Raw genomic sequence first — 26440 nt, 5'->3', positions numbered from 1 at the left:
ACCTTCAAAAATTTTTGTATTGATGATATAAGTGATTCGACCAATCCAATTATGACATCATAATTAAGGCACCACTGACGTCATCGTTATCAAATGTACCCCATGAGGAATTCCTCACCTATGCCAAGTTTCAATTTTTTTCTGTTGAGCAGTTTCAGAGATGTCCAAAGTTTTTTCTTTTTTCCAACATAGCTGCCATACCACATCACCTTTGATGCCAGTTACCATTAAATAATTCTCCATGGGTAGGAGCTCCTTTGATAAGAGTTTTGTGTCAAATGCTCAAGTGGTTGTGGAGAATACAAATTTAAAAGCAAATAAAGGTGAAAAGGTGAGGTGGGGAGGGGGAGTGGAAGCTATACTAGAATAAGAGTAACCTTCGGTACCGTAATAAACGAGCAAAATAGGGAAATAAAGTGTTAGATAAGAAAAAAGGAGGATGGGAAAACCTTGAGGCTCACCAGCTTTGAATTGATGTTACACCATTGGGAACGAGCTTTGCGATTCTCAAGGCGATACACATAATGGTCAGTCACCTTCCTGTGCACACAGAAGATCTTTAATCCCAAAACTGCATGCATTTTATACATTAAGCTTCAAATGCTATCAAAATTGTCAAGTAGCATACTAAAGAAAAACAAGAAAAACAACACAATCTGAAGCAGTTGCTTCAATTGTGAGAAATATTTAAGCAAACTGGTGCTTCACAGCAAATAAATTGGATGATAGATTTTACATATCTGGAATGATTCGTTAAAACGACGTTGAAATGCACTCCACAACAAATCGGTCACGTCTAAAATATATTCTTAAAACCGTTGAGATATTTATGGATATACCGCATTTTTTGGCATATAAGTGGATGTGGGAGTATAAGTCGAATTGGCTAATCTCCCCAATTTTACCTCCACCACTGATGGTGGATAGAGGTTATGTTTTTTCACTCCTGTCTGTGTGTCTGTCTGTGTGTCTTTGAGCAGGATATCTCACAAAATTACGGATGCGGAAGAAATTTGGTGGACACGTTGGGTGTGTGACAAGGAAGAGCTGATTGGATTTTGATGAAGATCCGAATCCAGATCCGGATCCAAGAATTTTTCAAGTGATTCTTCACCATTGTGAGATTTGGGTCAAAAATGATACACAGCACGTTATCTCAAAAAGTTATTGCCGGATTTGGACTAAACTTTGCGGAGAGGTTGGGTGTGTGACAAGGACGAATCGATTCGATTTAATGTTTTGTTTTGTTTTGATAGTTTCAGAATGTTTAAATTGTTTTATTTTTGAAGCGATTCTTCACCATTGAGAGCATGATATTTCAAAAAGTTGTGGACGGATTATGACAAAACTCGGTGAATGAGTTGGGTAGGTGACAAGAACAAGCTAATTTGATTTTGGTTAAAGTCCAGATGGAAATCCGGTCCAACAGTGGGATACAAAATGGAAACTGTTCAGCCTGGCGGAGGTATGCGCTCTACCGAGCGCCATTCTAGTTCTTTCCTTCATTCATAGATAAGTTGATTTGGAGTATAAGACGAGGCCCAGACTTCCAGGAAAGAAGTATCGACTTGTACGCTGAAAAATAAGGTACTATGGTGGATGGATGGATTTAATTGTGTGAATATGACCAAATTAAAAATATATTAAAAAGTATATTATTTGCCAGTTTAGAACAGTTCCAAGGCCTGCCATTTTGACTGCTCAGAAGCCTCTCAACTGTACAACCAGGAGGCAGTTCTCAGAGCGAAAAAATTAAAGGATGACTTACATGACGTACATTCAAGTTATCACTTTTATGTCACTTTAAAATTGTATCATACAACTTTTATATCACTTGTTTTATTACAACAAATCCCTCTCTTTTTCTCACAATCTGGTGATTCTCTCAAATGTCGATAGCACTACATACCAAAAGACCTGGAAAATTCTGCCAAACTTCTGTTGTATTCAAAACATCAATTATTTTAGACATTCAATCTATCACAACAGATCATACACACCGATAACTTTTTTTTTTTAATCAACCTATATGTGAACAGATGACAAATAAAATCATATAAGGAGAGAACAAGAGTGTAATAAATTAATTTTTGTTTGTAGAGTTAGAATGTAGAAGGTGTGGAGATAAATTAAATGATAGAAAAAAAAGAGTGCCTAGAGATATATGACAACATAAACCTGAAGGAACACAATATAAAAGTAGAAGTGAATGAAAGGAAGAAAATGTGATATTGTCATAGACTTTAGGGGGTCACAAAAAACTCAAGGTCCAATTAAGCTCAGATATCAGGTGTTATTTCCCAAGGACCTTTGGCTGCATTTAATCACTTGGTAGAAGCTGAGCGATTTACCCTTCCCTGCTGTCGCTCTCAACAATTTTCCCCTTTTCCATTCAACCTTTACAACCATGGAAACATATAGTTCACCACTCAATGTAATTTCTGGATTGCAAAACTGGACCTATTCATTATAAAATGCATGCACATGCACACACATTTATAAACATTCCATACAGAGCTGGTTAGCAAGATTCACATGTAATGGATGCAATCAGCCATAACTCACACATACCACTTTTGTTATTTTCTCAATGAAAGCATGTGAATCCCCTCTGTCATATATTCTTAAAGATGCATTCTCTTTCCAGAATAAAATGCCAACAAGAGAGTAAAATGTGCAGTAGTATGTCAGTTTCTATCGATAAATGAGCGCAAACAAACCACCACATTTTAATAGCCAAGAGACCATGATATTTTTGTTTATGTTAGTTATTTTTTATGAAGCAGGATTGTATGGCCTAAAAGATGGAAGCAGTGGGTCTGTATACCATTGCCAAAGAAAGGGGATGCAAGAGAATGTTCAAATAACTGAACCATTGCCTTGATTTCACATGCTGGCAAGATATTACTAAAGATCATGCAACACAGAATATAAGGATTCATTAAGTGAGAAATGCCCGTTGAGCAAGTAGGTTTCTGAAAAGGAACGAAGAGATCAAATTGCAAATCTGAGGTAGATCATGGAAAAGTAAGGGGATATCAAAGCAATGTGTATCTCTGTTTTATAGATTATAGCAAAGCTTTAGATTGTGTTGATCAAGAATTGATATGGATTATGCTAAGAGAAATGGAGATGTCAGAACACCTGATATGTGTGACAAGAGGTCTGCACAGAAAACAAGAAGGTACACCAAGAAGAGAGTATGGAGAGAGAGAGAATGGTTTGGAATTCAAAAAGGAGTTAGACAGGGATGCATTATCTCCCCTTACTTGTTCAATCAATACAGTGAGTACATCATGAGGAAATCAAACTTGGATGAAATAGAGGCTGGAGTCAGGATTGGAGGAAGATGTATCAACAATCTAATGTATGTTGATGATACCACTCTGTTGGCAGAAAGTAAAGAGGACTTAATGAAACTGCTGCCGATAGATTGAAGAAGGGGACAGAGGAAAAGTGAAAAAGCTGGTCTATATTTAAACCTAAAAAATATTAAAATCTTATCAACTGAGAAGATTGACGTGTTAAGATTAGGAGACCATCACATGGAAATAATGGAAAGTTTCACCTTCCTGGGATCTAAGATTGAAGTGAGTGGAGAATGTGGAGGAGAAATTAATAGATGGTTAGCATTGGGGAGAACAGCAATGTCAGGATTGACAAAAATGTGAAAACACAAACCAAGAGGATGGTGAGTGATTTGATATTTCCAGATGCAATTTACAGATGTGTTATGGACAGTGAAAATTAAAGAACGAAAACAAGGAAAGAAGGAAGGAACTCTATACTCCACTCCACTCCTTTGCCTATTTTAATCTCTTTGTTCTGGACTTATATGATCCTGTGCATTAAATGCCTGTCCCCTTCCATGTGAGAGGAATAAAATGAATGAATTGTAAACTGGTCATCCATCCTCTGCTCACACAGCACTATGCTACACATGTAACAGCATGGACAGAGATAACACAGCATGTTCAGAAGCCTAATGGGCTAGAATACCATGTACATCGACTCATAGAAGACAGCATTGATAGGGGAAAATAACCACAATGAAGAAATGTGTGCAATTTAAAGAGTTTTCCCATTTGAAGCAGAGATGATCACATGTACATTTTCAGAATTTACCTCCATAATAAAGCAAAATCCATAAAATTAGCAGATGGACACACTTTTGTTTGGGCCAAAACACTTGGGCAAGCAGTCCAGGGAATTAAAGAGGCTTGAAAATAATATTCATGTGCTAAACTACTCTCCTCTCCCACAACCCCAATCCAGAAGAATTATTTTCCTATTTTTTCCAGATTATTTTCCAGAAGAACAGAAGAATTAATTAAACACAGAGGAATAGAGTAATTGCACTGGTGAGATTTTGTTATGACAAGACAAGGTAGGTAATCACATATACTTCAACTACAGTATATTTAAAAATACAGTAAACTCTCCAATATCACGGGTTCTACTATCACGTGTTTTCCCAATCAAAATCAACAGATTGTGTTCCGATTCCGCTATCGCAGGGTTTCATTTCGAACAATCGTGGTTTTTGAACTGAGATGAGTTATCGTATGCATCCCGTGCATGAACGATTATTTATCTCACATAACGAGTCGAGTGTGGTTTCTCACGCACCGTTTTTAATGAGCACAAATGTGAAGCGATGGACAAAGTTAGTTGTATCAAGACAGAGAAAGGTTATGCCATTGGCAAAAATATCAAGTTGTTACATAGGTTGGCTCAAGGAGAAAATGCAGCATCTGTGCGGTACGCCATGACAGAGACAATGATTGTAGGTAGAACCTTCCCCATTGTACTCTTCCTCATTCATTTTCCTTCAAACCTTCATTTTCCTTCAAACCTCATTATCCTTCAAACCTAATTCCCAAACGTTCATTTTCCAACTCCGTTTTCAAACTTTATTGCCAAAACATTTAATTTACGACACCTGTATTTGAATCCCCGTTCTCAAGCACATTCTCATGTGCAGCTCATGTATGAAATGGAGGTGAAGGGATTGATTAGGGAACAAGTTAACACTGATGAGATGGAATTATTCTGCAAGACGATGACATCTCTTAGGGCCCTGTCACACCTTGACGTTTTAGCCAGCATATGGCAACGTATCAAAATGTATGTAAAACGCTGGCGTACGCTGAACTATTGATGTTTTTTCAGTTTTGGGCGTATTCATAACGAGTTGGACGTATGCATAACGTATTAGTAACGTACACAGAACGTTTCGATATCTTATAGATAACTTATACCAATAAATGCTTAGCGTGTTGTCGGCGTTCACAACCTATGCCCAATGATAGTCTAACTTATGCATAGCACGCGGCAGCGTATCGCCGACGATCACGTGGCGTTGCCTATTAATAGGCTGCCGCTCAACGATTTAAATCATAACCGCACGAGAAATCTAAGTGTCAACATCACCGTCATGCTGAAGAAAAAATAAATAAATAAATAAAAACCATGGAGTCCAGAACACTGACGGGTTCCTCCTGTGAAGCCCATTTTTATATACCAATTCCCCTAAACGCTGCCAATACGCCATTATATGGTAGCTGTAAGTTAGAAACACGTTCAGTAAGTTCTGTGGTTGTCCGGAAGACGACAAATATGTCTACATACGTCAATATGCATTGGAGATACGTTACACCAAGGTTCAAAGCACGATACTCATAGGTTAGAAATAAGTTTCGGGTACGCGAAACATTACATCGACGTGTTTCGACTAATGAGTAACTTACAAGTAACGTGTGTCGACGTGTGTCAATGATCGCATAACGTGCCTACAACTTATGGCCAGCGAATGCGGAACGTGTAAGTCATACGCTGGCATACGTCGAAAAATTTTAAGCATGCTTAAAATTTGTCGACGAGCTCGACGTACTATGACGTATGCCAGCGTGCTTCAGCGGGCTCTTAACGTATACAAAACTTACCCATAACGTATTCGACGTGTGCCGGCGTATTCGCCAAATTTTTCATAAGTTGGCATATGCTGGATAAAACGTCAAGGTGTGACAGGGCCTTTACCTTGGTCCCCAAGAAGGGAAGATCGTAGTTCAAGGTAAGGTGATTTAAGGATTGTGTTACCCTTCTCAATTGCGGGTTGTAGCAATGCTGCGGGCACCTTCGTCGTAAAGATAATGCTGCCTTTCTATTAACTGAATCACCTTCCCCACTCACCTCTTCCCCACTTCACTCCACCCTCCCCCCTCTAACAGCATCATCCTGAGCTAAATCTTGTGTTTTCTATTTATGCAGAGCACAGTGCGAGTGCGTAATAAGTTTACCATCATCCACCTCACTGTGTTGAAATAAATAAAAAGGTAAAAGTCATGTGTTTTTGTTTAATTTACATGGTATTTATTGTATTTAAATGTTTATTTCAATGTTAACATGCTATATGTGTATATATACACGACCGCTTAAAGGTTTAAGAGCACCCCCATTTTTACTGAAATTTAAGCAGTTCAAGTCCAGTGAATAACCTGAAATGGTACAAAGCCAAGCAGTAAACTGCCAGAGGTTAAAAAAAAAGTTTAGGTGACCAAAAACTGAAAAATAATGTAAATTTCAGAGTTGTTAAAAAAGGCCCTTTTCAGAGAACAAGTAATGGGTCAGCAAATGCAGCTGTTCTGCAGCAATGGAAGTAAATTAAGCCTTGAAAGTTGATGCAAACAATTCCTGCAGGGGTCTCATCTTTTGTTGATTAGTTACAAACCCTCTGTCTGTATAAAAGCAGTGTTGGAACAGACTGTGTTGCTACACCCTCTGAAGCAAAAATTGGACAATATTGCACTGCAGGAAGTAGTATATTGCTATCATAATGGCGAGAAAAAGACAATTAACAAAGGAAGACAAAGACCATTATAACCCTTAAAAGTGTAGGTCCTTACAGAAATTGCAAAGGAGGCCAAGGTGTCAGTGAGTACAGTTTCCTTACACCATAAAAAGACAGTTGGAAACTGGAGGAAACTCTGACAGGAAGAGGTCTGGTAGACCCAAAGCCACAACACAATCAGAAGACAAGTTTCTGAGAGTGAACAGCTTGCGTGATAGACGGCTCACAGGACAGCAGCTTCAAGCACAGCTTAACACTGGTCGAAGTAAGGAAGTCTCAGTTTCAACTGTGAAGAGAAGACTTCGAGCTGCTGGTTTGACAGGTCGAGTGGCAGTAAGAAAGCCTACTTTTTTTGACCCTTTCAACCCATTTAGACATGAGTATGTCCATTAATTACCTATTATTGGAACATGACTACGTATATTAATTACGGACTTTGGAACATACCTTTGAGACAAATATACCCATAAGACAATTTGGACCCATTTTAGACCATTTAAGACCCTTTATACCCTCGTAGACACTTTCGACCTTAACACCCTTTGACCCTTTAACCTATCCATTTTGACACTTTATACTCCTGACGTGGATTTCTATCCTCGAACCGCGTCGTGATCGAAAGGATTCTTGATTGTTGAGGGATCTTGACCTCCTCGAGGATTCAACGTCTAGCCGACTCAGTGTTGCATGTATCGGGATAAATAAACCACAGAAGTCCAGTAATAATCAATGTCCACAAGGAGTTCTTTCTTCTGTACCATTTATTTGCTCTCTCCCTGATCATTCTCCCCCTCCCCATATATCCATTCCATTTTATAAGCAGAGAGGCCTTTGATCGCAAAAACAGAATGCACAGCTTATCAGCCCGGTCACCTTGTACTTTCAGAAACCCAAGCAATGTCCAAAGTGTCAAAGAAAGACAAGATTATAAGTAGGTGGTAGGCCTTAACAACTAAATAGTAGAACAGTAGAGGAAAAACACAAACACTTTGACCTACTCAGACTGAGGCAAAGGTTTCTTGTCTAGAGAGTAATAATTTCCCCAACACTCCTATCAACATTTTCAGATCTCTTAGACTTTTGAAGACTTTTACACCCTTGAGACTTTAACAAGGGATTTATGCGATTTTCACAAAAATTGACTAAGTCAGCCATTTTGACACTTCTGGTGACGTGATCAGCATGACCTCTGCAACTTAACACCCCTACCCTGGCCTAATGTTGTAACCCAAATTTGGTAGCATCCTGACTGGTGGGTCTGGAGAAGATTTTTGAAGAAATTTACTGAGTTGGCCATTTTGACCTTCTTAAAGTCATGTGACCGGAACGAGTTTTGTAATTCCTGTTACCAATCAGGAGAGGAACGTTGCTGCCAAATTGGGCCAGCGGTTTGGCCGGAGAAGTCAAAAAAGGAGGTGGACAGACGGACAGAGCATGATGACAATACCTTATCTGGAATTTAAATTTCAGATAAGCTAAAGATAAAACAGGAGGCAATACCCCTGGGCATTCACCTGGTAGCAGCTGGATAAGAAAACCAAGGAGTCATGGGTACGCATGGATGATCCACAAAATATGTGTAAAGGAGAAGAAAGTAAATATCAATGGATTTTTTTTATGCCGTGAACAAACGTTGGTACATAACGGGTGATGAAGGTTGTGGTCAAGTTCCATCGGAATAGTGTGTGTAGTTTCAGAGAAGAAATAAAATTCATATTTTGGGGTGCAATCCCCCGGTATACCCTCGTAGCCCCAGATTTTTTTTTTAACATAGTGAACAAACTTTGGTACATCATGGGTGATGAAGGTTCCAATCAAGTTTCATCAGAATTGTGTGTGTAGTTTCTGAGAAGAAAGCAAATATGTGTGTGGTGTTTTTGAGGCAACCCCATATTAGACCCCCTTAGGGCCCAATATAAATACTGTGAACAAACTTTGGTACATAACGGCTGATGAAGGTTGTGGTCAAGTTTCATCAAAATCATGTTTGTAGCTTCAGAAAAGAAGTTGCAAGTGTTTATGGACAGATGACGCACTGACATTGCACCATCCCATAAGCTCCCCGGAACTACATTCCAGGTGAGCTAAACATCATACTTATTCACCATGTGGTGTATTTGCCAAGTGCCAAGTTTCTATTTTTTCCGTTGAGCGGTTTCAGAGATTTCCAAAGTTTTTCCTTTTTTCCAACAAGGCTGCCACAACACATGACTTATGACATAGAATGTTTTTATGATAATCATGACATCAGTCGTTGCTCCGATGGTAAAAATGTCTTGTCAATCCGCCAAGTGATTGCAGAGAAAAACCGTACTCACGTTGTGTGCGGACAAACAAAAAGACAGACAATAACAAACAGACCCAAATGCAATACCCTCAAATGCAATAAAAATCACCCAGAAATGGTTCAAGAGGGTAAATATGAGTACATAACATTCATGAAGAAAATTACCATTGAAGAGAGCAATTCTATACAATGACTACATCCAACAGAGCATGAAAGTGGGAGAAAAGAAACAAAAAAATAGCAATGCAAAGTAAAAGACAGTTGTTGCTCAAATACAAACGAATAATATTTACTGCCATGGTCCAAAGTATTGGCACCCTTGCACTTTTTCAAACTAGAGGGGGAGCACTCGGTAGAGTGCAAAACCTCCGCCGCCAATACTGCTGGGTCACTTAAGTGAACCTGATATCCTATGAATTGTAGGTCAAAACGGATCAGACTCTACTGAACCACGATTTAATAAACTAAACTAGATCGACACGAATGTAGAAATGCCAAAAAAAAAAATCGACATTTTTTTGAAAAAAAAAAGGTGCAAAATTTCTGGGGGTTTTATCTCTAACAAATGTTTTTGGGGGGTTGGAAATCACTTAAAACATGCAGAAATGAAAAAAAATTCAAATATTTTTCAAATAAAATCGAAATTTTTTGGAAAAAAAGTTGCAAATTTTTTTTTTTTTCTCCAACAATTTTTTTTTTGGTTGGAAATCACTTAAAACATGTAGAAATGCAAAAACAAAAATTCAAATATTTTTTCAAAATGGCCGCCATAGCGGCCATATTGGACTTTGGACCAAGTCCAAAATTCATCCTTGGACCATATCTAATCCCCCCACCAAGTTTCGTCAAAATCCGTCCAGGAGTTTTTCCGTAATACTGTTCACAAACAAACAAACAGACAGGGGTGAAAACAGTAACCTCCGATCTTCGATGGCGGAGGTTAATAATGCACCATTTACTACATAAAATTGTTGAAATTAAAACATCTTTTGGTATCCACAATGTATTTCTTTGGTTTGCAGTGGAACAAAACAAAAAAAGAGGTGAAAAAATGACTGAATCTTAGCATATTCCACACAGAAATCCTAAAATGGTCTGGACAATATTATTGGCACCTTTTCGAAATTGTTAGAAATAATTGGATTTCAAGTCAGTGATTCTCCTTAAATTTGGAATTGAACTCACCTGTGTTGAGTTGCACGTGCCCGTAAAGGAAAAAAAAATCACTCGTTCAACCAGTTTGAATTGAGAAAAGGAGTCATTCTGCTGTTTTGTGTCACTGTGTGTACTGCAATGAGCATGGAGAAAAGAATGAAAACCAGAGAATTGTTTGAGCAAGTCAGACACAAGATTGTAGCCAAGCATGAACAATCTCAAGGCGACAAGTCTATATCTAGAGACCTTGATGTTGCTGTGTCCACCATACACAATGTTATCAGGAAATTCAAGGCCCATGGCACTGTGGCCAACCTCCCTGGACGTGGCCGCAAGAGAAAACTTGATCAAAGATTGCAGCAATAGATTGTTCGATTGGTGGAGAAAGTACCTTGATCAACTACCAAAGAGATTCAACCTGACCTTCAGACACAAGGTATGACAGTTTCTACTCGCACCATCCGCTGCCAACTCGATGAAAGGGGGTTCTATAGTAGGAGACCCAGGAGGACCCCACTGCTGAGAGATACATAAGAAAGCCTGACTGGAGTTTGCCAAAACACACCTGAACAAGGTAAAATCCTTCTGGGAGAATGTCCTGTGGACAGATGAGACAAAATTCGAGCTTTTTGGAAAAGCACATCAAGTCTGTGTTTACAGAAAACAAAATAAAGCCTCCAAAGAAAAGAACACCTTCCCTACAATCAAACATTGAGGGGGTTCAGTGGTGTTTTGGGGTGGCTGTGCTGCTTCTGGCACTGGGTGCATTGAATGTGTGCACGGCATCATGAAATCAGGAGGTTACCAAAGCATTTTGGAGTGCCATGTTCAACCAATTGTCACAAAGATGGGTCTTTGTCAAAGGTCATGGGTCTTGCAGCAGGACAATGACCCCAAACTCACTTCAAAAATCACCCAGGAATGGTTCAAGACAAAACACTGGACTGTTCTGAAGTGTCCAGCAATGAGTCCAGATCTAAATCCCGTTGAACACCTGTGGGGAAATCTGAAAACAGCAGTTGGGAGAAGGCACCCTTCAAATCTTGCAGAACTGGAGCAGTGTACACAAGCAGAGTGGGCCAAACTGCCAGTAGAGAGGTGAAGGAAGCTCATTCATGGCTATAGGAAGTGCTTGACTACAGTTATTTTGTCCAAAGGCTGTGTGCGCTTGCTACCAAATATTAAGTCTCAGGTGTCAATAATTTTGTCAATGCCATTTCTTTTTATTTTCTGGTTTAAAAGGATATATTAAGTTCTGAATCAAAAACAAAGGTTTGGTAATATTAACAGTGAAATAAAGAATTGTGGAGACCAAATACTTTTGTCAATTTAAACTTATTTTGAGAGAAAATTGTGAGTTAGTTGAAAAAAATTGCAAGGGTGCCAATAGTTTTGGCTACGACTGTAAATGTTTACCAGGAAAAATAGAGGTGAAAAGGTAGATTCCTGCTTCAAATAAGCAGCCAAGCAACACCTTGTAGTGCTTTGTGTTGTATCTGGGAAAGTGTGCTTGCTTATATACTAACAAGGGTGTTGCAGAATCTATTTACTGCCAGGATTAACAAAAAAAAAAAAACTTTAAAGCCTGACCTGTCAGGGACGTAAAGCATTCCAGGGCTGATGTAACTGCAGTTGGGTGTAATATGGTGTTGGAAATCAGGAGTGGTTGAATTCTTCTCAAATGGACTCTTCAACATTAATACATCAGATTTGTCCTTCTGCTTCAGTTGCTGGAGGTGGGATACCTACGAGAAAATGATTTAGCAGAGGGAAGAACAAGTTGAAATATGCTGTTAACTCATGTTTGATTTACTGACATGAAAATGAAAATACACATGGGTTACACACAATCATAATTGGCTGAGCCTCTTTGGTGTTTCACAAGCACATAAGTGGTTCTCAAACTTTTTGACCACGCCCTCTTCCGACTGTCTGTGGTATTTGTACCCACCCCCACTCTCCAAGCGTATAAATATACAGTGCCCATAGAAAGTCCACACCCCCTTTCAAAATTTTCACATTTTGTTGCCGAATCGCCTGGAATTAAATTGCATTAAACCAAACTTTTTCCACCTTAATTTATACATCATAACCCACAACTTCCATGTGAAAAACAAACTTCACAAATTTCAGAGAATTCATTAAAAATACAAAACTGGAATATCTTAGTTGGAGAAGTGTCCACCCCCACCCCCCCCCTTTATAATAGTAATTGTAAATTATCTCAGGTGTAACCAATCACTTTCAAAATTACATAAGTTAATTGACCTCCACCTGTGTTAAATTGTAGTGATTCTGATTATTTCAGAATAAAATCAGCTGTTCATGTAGGTTTCCTTTGCTGGGTAATGGATTTCACAGCACAGACTCAACCATGAGTACCAAGGAGCTTTCAAAAGACCTCTAGGATAAAGTTGTGGAAATGCACAGATCAGAGGATGGGTATAAAAATATTCCAAAGGCCTTGAATATCCCTTGCAGCACAGTCAAGACAATCATTAAGAAGTGGAAGGTGGATTGTTACCACCAAGACCAATCCAGACAAATCTCACACTCTCACTATGTCTCTTCAAAAGGATCGTTTACAACCCCCCCCATCCACTTTCTCAACAATCCTCTGGAAGAAGTCTTTTCTTTCAAGCTTCTAGGTCTCACTATCTGCCATGACCTTTCCTGGGAAAGTCACATTTCCAACCTCGCCTCAAAAGCCAGTCGCCGACTGGGAATCCTCCGTCGTGCTAAGTCCTTCCTCGGCCCTCTTGAGCTCCTGACCACTTACAAAGCTTTTGTCCGTAGCCTGATGGAGTACTGCTCTCCCCTCTGGGCTGGTGCTCCTGCCTCCCACCTTTCTCGGCTTCACGCTGTCGAAACCAGGGCATTTAAGATCATCGGCATCTCCCGCAATGAAGCTGAGTCTTTGGGCCTCTCACTCAATCACCGCAGGTTGGTCGGTGGTCTTTCTGTCTTCTACCGACTCCTCTCCAGCCTTGCCCCCCATGCTCTCTCTGCGATTTGTCCCCACCACATTTCCACAGGGCGCTCAAGGTCCGCCAACAACCCCCTTCTGGTAAAACTACCAAAATCACGAATCACTGCTCATCTTCACTCTTTCATTCCTCTTTTTTCCTGCCTTTGGAATAAACTTCCTCACTCTATTCTTTCCCATTCTTCCCTCCAGGCTTTCAAAACAGCTGTTCACCACCACCTCTTATCTTCCCCCATCCAAATCCTCGATCTTTTCTACCCCCGATAATCCACCCAAGCCCTCTTCCTTCATTTCTCCTGCTTTCCTTCCTGAAAGTCCCTGAAATGTCCATCTTCTCTTCGCCATGTTCCCCATCCCATCCCCATCCCTCTCCCTTCCACAGTTCACCTAATGTGTCTGTTCCCCACTGTTTTGTCCCTTCCACTCCCGCCCCTCTTGTCTTATGCCTCCTTGCTGTGAGTTGTGTGTTAGCTCTCATACGAGCCTCGACCAAGGTATACAAAAAAAAAAAAAAAAAAAAAAAGACCTTGCCTCGATCAGGCCGTCCCTCCAAACTGGATGACAAAGCAAGGAGGAGACTGATCAGAAAGGCCACGGAGAGGCCAATGGCAACTTTGAAAGATCTACATGCCTTGATGGCAAAGACTGGTCACTGTGTGCATGTGACAACAATATCCCAAGCACTGCACAAGTCTGGCCTGTACGGTAGGGTGGCAAAAAGGAAGCCATAACTCAAAAAAGGCCACCTTGAGTCCCGTATAAGGTATGCAAAAAACCACTCCAGAGATTCTGAAGCGATATGACAAAAACTTATGTGGTCTGACGAAACCAAAATGGAACTTTTAGACCTAAATGCAAAACGTTATGCTTGGCACAAACCCAACACAGCAGATCACCCAAAGAACACCATCTCCACTGTGAAGCTTGGTAGTGGCAGTATCATGTTATGGGGATGTTTCTCATCAGCAGGGCCTGGGGCACTTGTCAGGATCGAGGGGAAAATGGTTGGAGCAAAACACAGAAAAAATCCGAGAGAAAAACCTGCTGTCCTCTGCAAGAAAGCTGAATTGAGACAGAAGTTCACCTTTCAGCATGGCAATGACCCAAAGTACACAGCCAAAGCTACACTGGAGTGGTCAATAACTAATATATGAGAAACTAATACCTCCCCTCCCCCCCACCTCTCTCACCTGTGAATGGAGGGAATAACCAATTAGCTCTTACCTCACCAATGAAACCCAAGTGGAAGGAGTGTGTGTGTGTGTGTGTGTGTGTGTGTGTGTGTGTGTGTGTGTGTGTGTGTGTGTGTGTGTGTGTGTGTGTGTGTGTGTGTGTGTGTGTGTGTGTGCGCGCGCGCGTGCGTGTGTGTTTCTCTGATGTTTTAGTCTCACTGTGTCTCTTGTGTTTGTAAATAATTGCATTTATTTTGCCACACCAGACCAATCCTTGCTTTTCCCTGTTGTACAAATATTGCTGTCATAAATCCCCTGCATATTGCACACATACCTATCCTCGCCCTTGCTGTAAATAAACTTGCTGATTATTGTGAATGTACCCAGTTCGTAGCGTTTTTCTTCTATTGCTTCAGTGTAGTCCGTACATAGCATTAGCCAGGAAGTTCTAGCCCACGTTATTTGCTCTTGTTAGCCAGCGCACACTCACTGTATCTATTGGTAGTAATGTGGGTGTGCGTTGAGGGCACGAACCCCCCTTGATATCGTCGTCTAAAGGTGACACTCTGCCAGGATTGGCGGTACGAATTGGCATTTGTGGTTGCTAAACAACCTGCCAGAGCGTGGAGTTATCCGTGCTTGGTGGCCTCGGGACCGGGTGTTCAGGAAGAACTCGAGCACTTCCCCTCATGGCGAACCTTGAACCCCAGGCCGTAGCACGGGTTTGGTAAGTCACGTAGTGATCACGATATTCAATCGTCCTGGGAACTTCTTGCTGGCTCCCACGTCCAGAGCCGTGGTAACAGGTGAAGTTTACAGTACGAACGAGTATTGTGCTGACAGTCACATGACAAATCTTATTAATGTGCTGAATGGAACCAAGTTACGTGACCGCGATCTTGTCTACAGCCCAATCTCTATATCAATTGATCACCTCAGCTGCCATATGCCACTGTCGTGATGTGAGTAGGATAAGTCAGGAGACAAGTTTCACTTTATGCATGCAATCAAGTTGGGGCACGTATACACAGTTCAGTTACAGTACATATTTACAAGTCAATCAGGTACATTCCTGTTACCCCTACGCATACACTCACACCTTACGGATGTTGGATAATTACAATTAATTTTTTACTTTACACTCGGGCCCACATGCATTCATCAAAGAAAAGGGAGAGACAGAAGAGAGAGAAAGAAAGAGATGGGGGTGTATGGCTCAGACCCCTTGAAACCTCACGACAGCTCTGAGAATCTGGTGCAGCCTCCCAGTTATCAGCATAGCCAGTAGCTCACAAAGGGTCAGACTGTCCTCCACTCTCCTCTGTTTCACAGCACTGGTCTCGTGTAGTGCGGCTTGTCGCAACTCCCATCGAGATGACGTGTGGCAGGGCAGTCAGCGAGCTCAGTGGACGAGCGAGCAAGCAGCCAGCGATTGTCCGAGAGAGAAGGGTCTAGCGAAGTCTGTTGAAATGCCAAAGGGACTACAATCTCCAATCTCAAGTGCGTCTCAAGCTCAAGCGTATCTCAAAGCTCAAACATCTCGCTGAAGTGCCAACAAATGGATGTGTCAAAGGACTATGTCTCTGAAGAAGTCTCTCAATGTGCAGTCAATCTCAAGTGAAGATGAAGCATGTGGAGAGATCCTGAAGGCTTGTGTATCTCGCCTGTTATATCCCACTCTTAATACGGCCCACCGACCTCATTGGAGGATTCCCAGAGCACAAAACCATCTCCTCATCTAACAGGATTGGTCCCACGTGGTGAGTCCAGTCAACATCTCTCGCAGATTGGTCTGGCTTTGAATGAGCGTGTGCCTTTCTTTATCCAAATTCCTCTCCGATCACGGTTCGGTCTGTGATGACCGACCACTTCAACCCTCTTCGAAGTGACTTATATTGTGGCGGATGTGCGGCAAGCGGTTACTCATCCGGTTTTAACTGATTTTAGGAAGGAAATAAGTTATATATGTACATGGAAAATGAACACAAAGGACCATCCAGATAATACATACACAATGCATATTTATCCACATGTATTACAATACACTTAACGAAACAGATACTTTGAAATAACTATCGTTATATTATAGATGCACTCTTTTAACCCTGAGGAGCCACAACCACAACACGATGCCCACCTCCTTCTTCAGCCTCTCCTGAAGCCATGCTCAGATGGGGGCAATTCTGGGCATGACTCCATTTAACCAAGGCAACACCCACCCTTAGTACAAACCATAGCAAACCAATTGTTGGTACATATGTTGACTAATGTAATCTGAACAATTCTGGATATGGAGCCACTCGAGATTTTGCCTTGGTCAGCTTTGACCAGCTGACCTTGCAGAAGATGACCAGCCTCCCGAGGACTTCGAAGACTGGTGCCATGAGAAAGAGAACAGCTCTCCCCAGTTTTTGTACTGGGCAACAGTCCTGGATCTGGAGCTCTCCATCCTAATCTACGTGCGATCTCTGAGAGAGGGAGATTTCATCATGTACCTGGATGCTCTCACTGAGATAGTCCCATGGTTCTTTGCGCTGGACCATATAAACTATGCCCGGTGGATACCGGTCCATCTGCGTGACATGGCAGAACTTCTACAACAGCACCTAGAGATCTACAATGAGTTCAAGGCAGGCCACTTCACAGTGCAAAAGACCAAGAGGGCATTCACAGCAATTCCTCTTGACCAAGCACATGAACAAAACAATGCTGTGTCAAGGGTGACGGAGGTGCCGTTGGCCTGACGGACAATCCCAGTGCTCTGAGGTGCTGGATGGTCGCCGGACCTGAGGTGGCCAGAGTGATCATGGAGTTTGAGGAGGCGAACATGCATCCAAATGCCAATGAGGAGACGCGTCACCATGAAGAAAATACTGGCTCATAATATTTGAATACGCCTTTTCATGGTCAATTTACTGAATTTTACACTTTCCTTATATCTACCACCAATACAATAAGAAAATAAGAGCATATAGCCAATTTCACCAAAGTATAATGGCGGCCATTTTGGAAAATGGCCGCCGAAGCTAACCAAGGCATAATCTCGGGTAGTTCCATATCTAGAATTGTTCGGAATACATTATTCTACGTGTACCAATTTTGGTGCTTTTATGCAAATTTGAACAATTGATCTGAAATATCAGACTACGCTGCAGGACTACTTCGTATAAACCTGCTTGTACAAAAAAACCCCAAAAACAATTCATTTCCTGAAGCTAATAATGTGTTGCGTTTCTATGGCTACTCATTCTCTCACTGTGCATTTATTTAAACAGTTCTATATTCATGCGCGCACGCACACGCACACACACACACACACACACACACACACACACACACACACACACACACACACACACACACACACACACACACACACACACACACACACGCTGGCCTGGCATTGCTAAAAAAGCTGGTTGACTTGCGTGTTACAGGTATTAGCGTAGCAGTTGACACATTGCTCGCTGCAGTGGGTGGTTCTGTGTCTCACACAGACTGCAACTAAAAGCGTCTTTCACACACTGTAACTGAAGGCGCAAGATTGGATGTGTGGTAGGCATGCCCTATTGGTCAGAACCTTTGCAGGAAGTCCTTGTGCGAGAGGGTTCATGCTTACCATTTGATGGAGATATCTTTACATGTGCACATATGCTCACGGATATAATTATGGAAGCAGGAAAAACTGTAGATAAAATGCAAACAACACATGATGGAATCCCATATAATGTGTGGAAATGAAATGCTCCATAGCAGCACCATCATATGTTCATGTAGTACACTGTGATTGGTTATCAGAAAGTTCCACACATGCAGAAGGGCTATTAAAATATAGGTAGGGATTACTGATATCATTGCAGTGTGGTGCATATTGTTGCTTCTGGGAAGGAAATATTACACGACAAAAGTGTAGGTAAAAAAGTCTTAGCCAGTGACATCGACTCCATGCGGCCCAAATTCATGATTCAACTGCAGCTGTGTTCAAGACTCTGAGGAGGATAGGCAAAACGTGCACTGTTGACTCGAAATGCTCAAGAAAGAAAGCCCAAACTCTCCAAAAGTAATGTTAAGTAATTAAAGGCATGTTCTCAATGTGATAGACAATGAATCATCGGATACATTGTGAATAACTGAACTGAAAGTACAGACGTTAACATTCCTTCCATAAAAGGAAGATACACATTGGCACAAAGTGGCCTCAATGGATGTATAGCAACCTGAAAAACTTTGCGAAGGAGAGGCAAAGGAAGAGGCAAAGTTAGCATAGCAGGCGTTTTGGTGTTGAATGCTTTTTTTGTAGACAAAATTCCAAAGTTCCTACAAGGTTTAATGTTAATACACCCTTGACTTGATGGTAGCACACTTTGTCCAATATGTGATCAAGACAAAAAAAAAATTCCTGAACTTTCTTGCATCACATCAGCATACATTCCATGTCCCCCAAGTTTGAGAACCAATGTCTGAGCATATAGTTCATAAAACAAGGATCCCAGGTTGAAATCCCATACGGCATACCATTTTGTACATCGTCTACAAATGACCTCAAAATTCATGCAAAAGTAAACCGACATGTCATAATATCCTTGTATTGCAGGTGATTTATGCACAACTTTCAGCATGAAGCTTATATTGCTGTACACTTCTGTGTCAAGCACAAATTATGACTTACAACGAATTTCTTGGACTTCGGGACAGGTGTGGTACTGGAATCAAATGGATCGTCGCAGTCCTCTCTGTGAAGACTGTTGAGAAATTCGCGCACCTCGTGCTTCCTTTTCAGTGTTCCCGCACGAGCTGTTATTTGCACCATTTTCACTTTTTCCGTACCTGCACTCCACAAATCGCATCAAAAATGCAGGTTTATGACAAACAAGGACAAATGTGTCCACGAGCAGCGTCCTAAAGATTTTGTCGGCTAAAAAAAAAAAAACAACAACAACTTCCGATATTTCGTCACGTGCCTTGATTAAGCCAATAGCGAAACGCGTCATAATGTCTTTACGTATTTACGATATGTCGTGTATTTACGAAATAAATAATGTATTTACGAAATTACAATATGATAAATGGAATAATCTTTAAATAGTAACGTGAACTTTTCGAAACTTTAAAGCAAATGTCCGAATATATTTAAAAGTTCATGATAGACGCTCTCAAAAGGCACCGTCTATGTGAGGATGTGTACATGTGTTTAGTATTTAAGGAGATCCGGATCCTGTATATACAAGAGCCGAGTCCTCGAGATTAAGGTTTTGTCTTCACAAGAAGAAGAAGAAGAAGAAGAAGAAGAAGAAGAACAAGAACAAGAAGAAGAACAACAACGCCGAGCTCTCTATGAGCAGCGTTCGCTATGCGAGACGCTGCTAAAAATAAATTTTTCTTTGCACAGCAACATTTGGAAGAAGCAATTATTGCCAGAAAGGCTTAAAACATGTTCTCTAGGAACATTGAAAACTTTTCTGGAAAGAAATATTCCTTCAAATGACATGTTTAAAACAAACAGGAGCAAAAAATAAGACATATGAGCAAAGAGCAGGCCCAAGGCATTTTTGAGGAAAGACATAGCTGCCTGCCACAGAGAGGGCTCAGAGTTGAGCAACTACATTGTGGCTAGCTATATTAAGTTATAAGGAGCTACTTAAGGAGATAGGACTTTATCTATATATTATCATAGCAAGATTTCTCCTGAACTGTCTGTCCTTCTGTTTGTCACACTCTTTTTTTCTGGGACGTCCGTCATTACGGCATTATGTCTAGCGCTCGGCTTGGCCTTAACAATGGTTTATCATTCATGACTCAATGAGAATTGCAATTTGAAACTTGGGAAAATAAAAAAACGACGTATCCTGGGAACATAAAACATAAAACAAATTCGTAATGTGTTTTTTTTTTTGGAGAATAAGTGTCAAGTGTGCACATTACTTAAATTAACACTGGGTTGTTAGGAGGAAAACCAGAGAGTTGGTGTCAAAGCCACCCAATGCTCGCCTGTTTATACATTTATCGTTTTTAAAAGACTAGTCTAATAATATTTTTTATAAAGCATTGCAGTGAAGTCTGATCTCAATAATTTAAAATCAATATATGTATTTGTATATTGTAATCAGTAAAAAATAGTGTGGTCGATAAAAAACATTAGAAAGGAAATAACTTGCACCAAAAACTTTAAAATTTTCACGCTCACGCCGACGCTCACGCCGGGGGTATCGCTATAGCTCTCTGTTCTTCGAATAGCCGAGCTAAAAATGTTTCCGGAATAATTTTTTTTGCAAATATTGACCGCCAATAAATTGTATTACTGTACCTGTAGTGTAACATACTGGAAATAAGCTATGCTGTTCAACTACTGTCAGTAAAGTGACAGGTTCAATGCTAGTACATTAGAAAGGAAGTGATTCCGAGGGGGTCTGATAGAGATATTTAAAATAATGAATGGTAAAGAGAGAATAATGCAGAAGACATTTTCAGTAGAATAGCCGGTGGCCATATCTTGAGAGTAAAGAAGAGGAGAATCAGGATTGTAGTAAGGCATGGGTCTTTGACTTAGAGAGTACCTAATGCATTGCATGGTCTTCCTGGCAAGGGAGTGGCAGCAAAAACAATAGAGATTAAAACTGGAAATGAGGTCTAACGAGATGACCTAAAAAGCCATAATTGAGGTAGTCATCTTGATACTTCCTCTTTTTTGACATGATTAAATGTTTGTGTTTCACACCTGTGGAAAATGGAAATATGTATTAAAACTAACTCAGATAATTACATTCAAAAACTAGAAGGGCACTCGGTAGAGCACATACCTCTGCCAGGCTAATTAGTTTATGTTTTGTATCCCACTGATAGGCCGGATCTGGATTTGGATCTCTTCTTCCTCTTTCGGCTTGCTCCCGCTAGGGGTCGCCATAGCGGACCAACTGTCTCCATTTTGCTCTATCCTCCACATCTTCCATTGACACTCCGACCACCCGCATGTCCGCCCTCACCGCATCCATGAACCTCTTCTTTGGCCTTCCTCTTCTCCTCCTGCCTGGCGGCTCCATCTTCAACATCCTTCTCCCGATATACTCCGTTTCCCTCCTGTGCACATGTCCAAACCATCTCAATCTCGCCTCTCTCACTTTGTCTCCAAACCGTCCTACCTGCGCTGTCCCTCTAATACACTCATTTCTTATCCTGTCCATCCTCGTCACTCCCAACGAGAATCGCAGCATCTTTAACTCTGCCACCTCCAGCTCCGCTTCCTGTCTTTTTGTTAGTGCCACCGCCTCCAAACCATACAACATAGCTGGTCTCACTACCGTCTTGTATACTTTCCCCTTCACTCTTGCAGCTACCCTTCTGTCACAAATCACTCCTGCAACTCTTCTCCACCCACTCCATCCTGCCTGCACTCTCTTTTTCACTTCTCTCCCACACTCTCCGTTACTTTGGACAGTTGATCCCAAGTATTTAAACCAATCCACCTTCCCCACCTCAACTCCTTGCAACTGCACCATACCACCACCCTCCCTCTCATTTACGCACATGTACTCCGTCTTACTCCTACTGACTAACATTCCCCTTCTCTCCAGTGCGTACCTCCACCTCTCAAGGCTCGATTCAGCCTGCTCCCTACTCTCCTACAGATCATGATGTCATCCGCGAACATCATGGTCCATGGAGACTCCAGTCTGATCTCGTCCGTCAACCTGTCCATCACCATTGCAAACAGGAAAGGGCTCAGAGTCGATCCTTGGTGCAATCCCACTTTAACCTTAAACCGGTCCGTCATTCCTACCGCACACCTCACCGCTGTCACACTGTCCTCATACATATCCTGCACGATCCTCACATACTTCTCCACCACTCCCGACTTCCTCATACAATGCCACAACTCCTCTCTTGGCACCCTATCATAAGCTTTCTCTAAATCCACAAACACACAATGTAACTCTTTCTGGCCTTCCCTATACTTCTCCATCAACATTCTCAAAGCAAACATCGCATCAGTGGTGCTCTTTCCTGGCATAAACCCATATTGCTGCTCACAGATCGTCACCTCTCCTCTCAACCGAGCTTCCACTACTCTTTCCCACAACTTCATGGTGTGGCTTAACAACTTTATCCCTCTGTAATTTCCACAGCTCTGCACATCACCCTTATTCTTGAAAATCGGAATCAGTACACTTAATCTCCACTCCTCCGGCATCCTCTCACTTTCCAAGACTTTATTAAACAATCTGGTTAACAACCCCACTGCCATCTCTCCTAAGCACTTCCATGCCTCCACTGGTATACCATCTGGGCCAACCGCCTTTCCACTTTTCATCTTCTTCATAGCAGTCCTCACTTCATCCTTACTGATCCACCCCACTTCCAGATTCTCTATCTCCACCTCTTCCAACCTTCTCTCTCTCTCATTTTCTTCATTCATCAGCTCCTCAAAGTACTCCATCCACCTTCTCAACACACTCTCCTCGCTCGTCAGCACATTCCCATTTGCGTCCTTTATCACCCGAACCTGCAGCACATCCTTCCCAGCTCGGTCCCTCTGTCTTGCCAATCGGTATAAATCCTTTTCCCCTTCTTTTGTATCCAGCTTCTCATACAGCTCGTCATATGCCTTTTCCTTGGCCTTTGCCACCTCTCTTTTTGCTTTTCGACGCCACTCCTTATACTCCTGCCGACTTTCTTCATCTCTCTGACTATCCCACTTCTTTTTAGCCAACCCCTTCTTCCTTATACTTTCCTGTACTTCCTCATTCCACCACCAAGTCTCCTTATCTTCCTTCCTCTGTCCAGATGTCACACCAAGTACCTTCCGAGCTATCTCCCTCACAACTTCTGCTGTCGTTGCCCAATCATCCCACCCATCTTTACCACCATCCAGCGCCTGTCTCACCTCCTCCCTAAATTTCACGCAACAGTCTTCCTCCTTCAGCTTCCACCATCTGGTCCTTGGTTCAGCCCTCACTCTCTTCCTCAACCTCACCTCGAAAGTCATCCTACAGACCACCAATCGATGCTGTCGAGCTACACTCTCCCCTGCCACCACCTTACAGTCACTAATCTCTTTCAGGTTGCATCTCCTACTTAAGATGTAATCCACCTGTGTGCACTTACCTCCACTCTTGTATGTCACCCTGTGTTCCTCCTTCTTCTTGAAATACGTGTTTACCACTGCCATTTCCATTCTTTTTGCAAACTCTACCACCATTTGCCCTTCCACATTTCTCTTGTTGAGACCGTACCTCCCCATCACCTCCTCATCCTCTTTATTCCCTTCCCCAACATGTCCATTGAAATCTGCTCCAATCACCACTCTTTCATCCTTGGATACACTCTCCACCACTTCATCTAACTCACTCCAGAAATCTTCTTTATATTCCATCTCACACCCCATATGTGGGGCATATGCACTGATGACATTCATCATCACCCCTTCAATTTCCAACTTCACACTCATCACTGGGTCAGACACCCTCCTCACCTCCAATACCCTCTTGACATGATCTTCCTTCAGGATTATCCCGACACCATTTCTCCTCCCATCCACACCATGGTAGAACAGTTTGAAACCACCTCCAATGCTCCTCGCTTTACTCCCCATCCACTTGGTCTCTTGTACACACAGTATGTCCACCTTTCTTCTCTCCATCATATCAGCCAACTCTCGCCCTTTGCCAGTCATCGTCCCAACATTCAGAGTTCCAACTCTCACCTCCACACTTCTACCCTTCCCCCTCTCCCACTGCCTCCGGACTCGCCTTCCCCGTCTCCTTCTCCTCCTTCGCCCAGCAGTAGCACAATTTCCACTGGTACCCTGCTGACCACCGGTACCGGTGGCGGTCGTTGGTAACCCGGGCCTCGACCGATCCGGTATGGAAATTCGTTTTGTTGTCCGCATACTGATTTGGCATAGGTTTTTACGCCGGATGCCCTTCCTGACGCAACCCTGGTCGCCTCTTACGACACACAAGGATATGGTACACCTATTCTAACCGGGGCATACACCGGGCCCAGTACAACTGGTGCTCATTTCGCCGACCTCGGAAGGATGGCAGGCTGAGTCAACCCCCTGGTGTTTTCGACTTGGTTTATATATATTTATATATATATATATATATATTTATATATATACACATTATATAAATACATATATATATATATATATATATATATATATATATATATATATATATATATATATATACATACATATATTAATTCAGTGTCCCAACGGGGCTTGAACTCAGGACCTCTTGGGTCCCAAGCCACTGCCCTTACCACTGCGCCAACACCAGGCCCGGATCTGGATTTGGATCTGAACTAAAATTTCACGAGCTTGTTCTCGTCACCGAACCAACTCACCCAATAAGTTTTGTCCGAATCCGTCCATAACTTTTTGAAATATCATGCTATATATCGTTTTAGCCCAATGGTGAAGAATTCACTTTTAAAATTTCTCAGATCCGGATTCAGATCTTCACCAAAATCGAATCAATTCTTCTTTGTTACATACCCAACCTGCCCACCAAGTTTCGTCCAAATCCGTCCACAACCTTTCGAGATGCCTTGATATATGTATACTTGGTGTTGGCTTAATGGTTAGGGTGGTGGGATAGGGGTCCTAGGGTCCTGACCTCAAATCCCGCTTGGCCATTGAATTAATGCCATGTGAGGTTGACTCAGCCTGTCATCCTTCGGAGGTCGGCAAAATGAGTACCAGCTTGCTGGGATGATTGAGCCATTCAAGTATCCTGCGTCGGAGTGGCGACCCATCTGGGATACTGCCCAATAGCCTAGGAGACTGCTTCTGCAGCACCAACACTCTGTACAGAGGATGATCCCAATGGATGGATAGATGCTGGAGACTGCTTCGGCAGCACCAACACTCTGTACAGAGGATGATCCCAATGGATGGATGGATGCTCTATGTCGTTTTAGAGCCATCACTCAATGGTGAAGAATCACCTTAAAAAAATCTCGGTTCCAGATCTGGATTCGGATCATCACCAAAATGTAACCATTTCATCCTTGTCACATACCCAAAGCTCTCTACCAAATTTCATCCAAATCTGTCTACAACTTTTTGAGTTTGTTTGTTTGTTTGTGAACAATATAACAGACAGACAGGGGTGAAAACATAACCTCCGTCCATCTTCAGTGGTGGAGGTAACTAGACAACACAAATTACGAAGACAATGGTGAGCACTTGAATATAAGAACATAGTAATACTGAAAAACCCCGACATACATGGATTCGCAATTCATGGAACCTAGTTATTCGCAGTAAAAAAATGTGTACTGTTTCTACTTTCATGGCCCTCGTGTTCCAGATACTCGTGGCTTTTGTGGGCATAAGCCATCTCCCACCAACATTGGACTATCCCACACAAAGAATGGTCACTACCCACCCCTCCTCCATCTACCCACAATTCCCTGAGTGAGTTCGTCTGTGCAGCGTGTAGTGGGCCTAACTCTTTGTTCTCGTCCTGCGGCCTTGTCCCGCTGTGATTCTTCGTGCTCGTGAACTTTTGTGCTTTATTCTTTCAATTTTGTACTTATTGTTTCAATTCAATCATGGGTTCTAAGTATAAGAGTAGTGCAGGAGAACCATCTGCTTCCAAGAGGCAGAAAAAAGTTAGGAGCTTGAGCCAGAAAGTGGAGTTGCTTGACTGACCATCAAGGGATGAGAGTGCGGCCTCTGTGGGCAGCTATTATGGTGTGAACGAGTGTACTGTCCGATGCATAAATAAAAGCGAGAAGGCGATTCATGAAAGTGTCACGGCTAGTGCAGCACCCAGTGCCAAAGTCGTTATGCAGGGCAGGGACGTCCATATTGAAAAAATGGAGAAGGAATTGAATATGTGGCTTGAGGACCATGCGCAGAAAAATGTTTCTTTGGGTGGACCTGCAGTATTTATTATTCGTGAAAAGGCAAAGTGCACGTATGATCATCTGGTTAGTGCAGGTGGTGCTGCTAGCGCAAGTCATGCAGTTCGTGATGCAGG

The 26440-nt window shown here is 41.9% G+C and overlaps 1 protein-coding gene across 3 annotated transcripts in view; it reads right to left on the bottom strand.

Annotated features, from left to right (window-relative positions):
• Positions 1 to 26440, bottom strand: part of MIS18BP1 (MIS18 binding protein 1) — a 184037-nt gene that overhangs the window by 12656 nt on the left and 144941 nt on the right. For all 3 annotated transcript variants that reach the window (XM_085884325.1, XM_085884342.1, XM_085884332.1), the window contains 3 exons: positions 19120 to 19277; positions 11883 to 12037; positions 462 to 540 (listed from right to left, as the gene is read on the bottom strand). In XM_085884325.1, coding sequence (XP_085740451.1) covers positions 462 to 540; positions 11883 to 12037; positions 19120 to 19277 — 392 coding nt within the window. The remainder of the gene's footprint in view (positions 1 to 461; positions 541 to 11882; positions 12038 to 19119; positions 19278 to 26440) is intronic.

Source organism: Eptatretus burgeri, chromosome 1 (assembly GCF_056783735.1).
Source record: "Eptatretus burgeri isolate ZD-2024b chromosome 1, Ebu_testis_v1, whole genome shotgun sequence".
Classification (NCBI taxonomy): Eukaryota; Metazoa; Chordata; class Myxini; order Myxiniformes; family Myxinidae; genus Eptatretus; species Eptatretus burgeri.
Note: the sequence above shows the minus strand (reverse complement) of the source record. Positions and strands in the feature narration are given on the sequence as shown.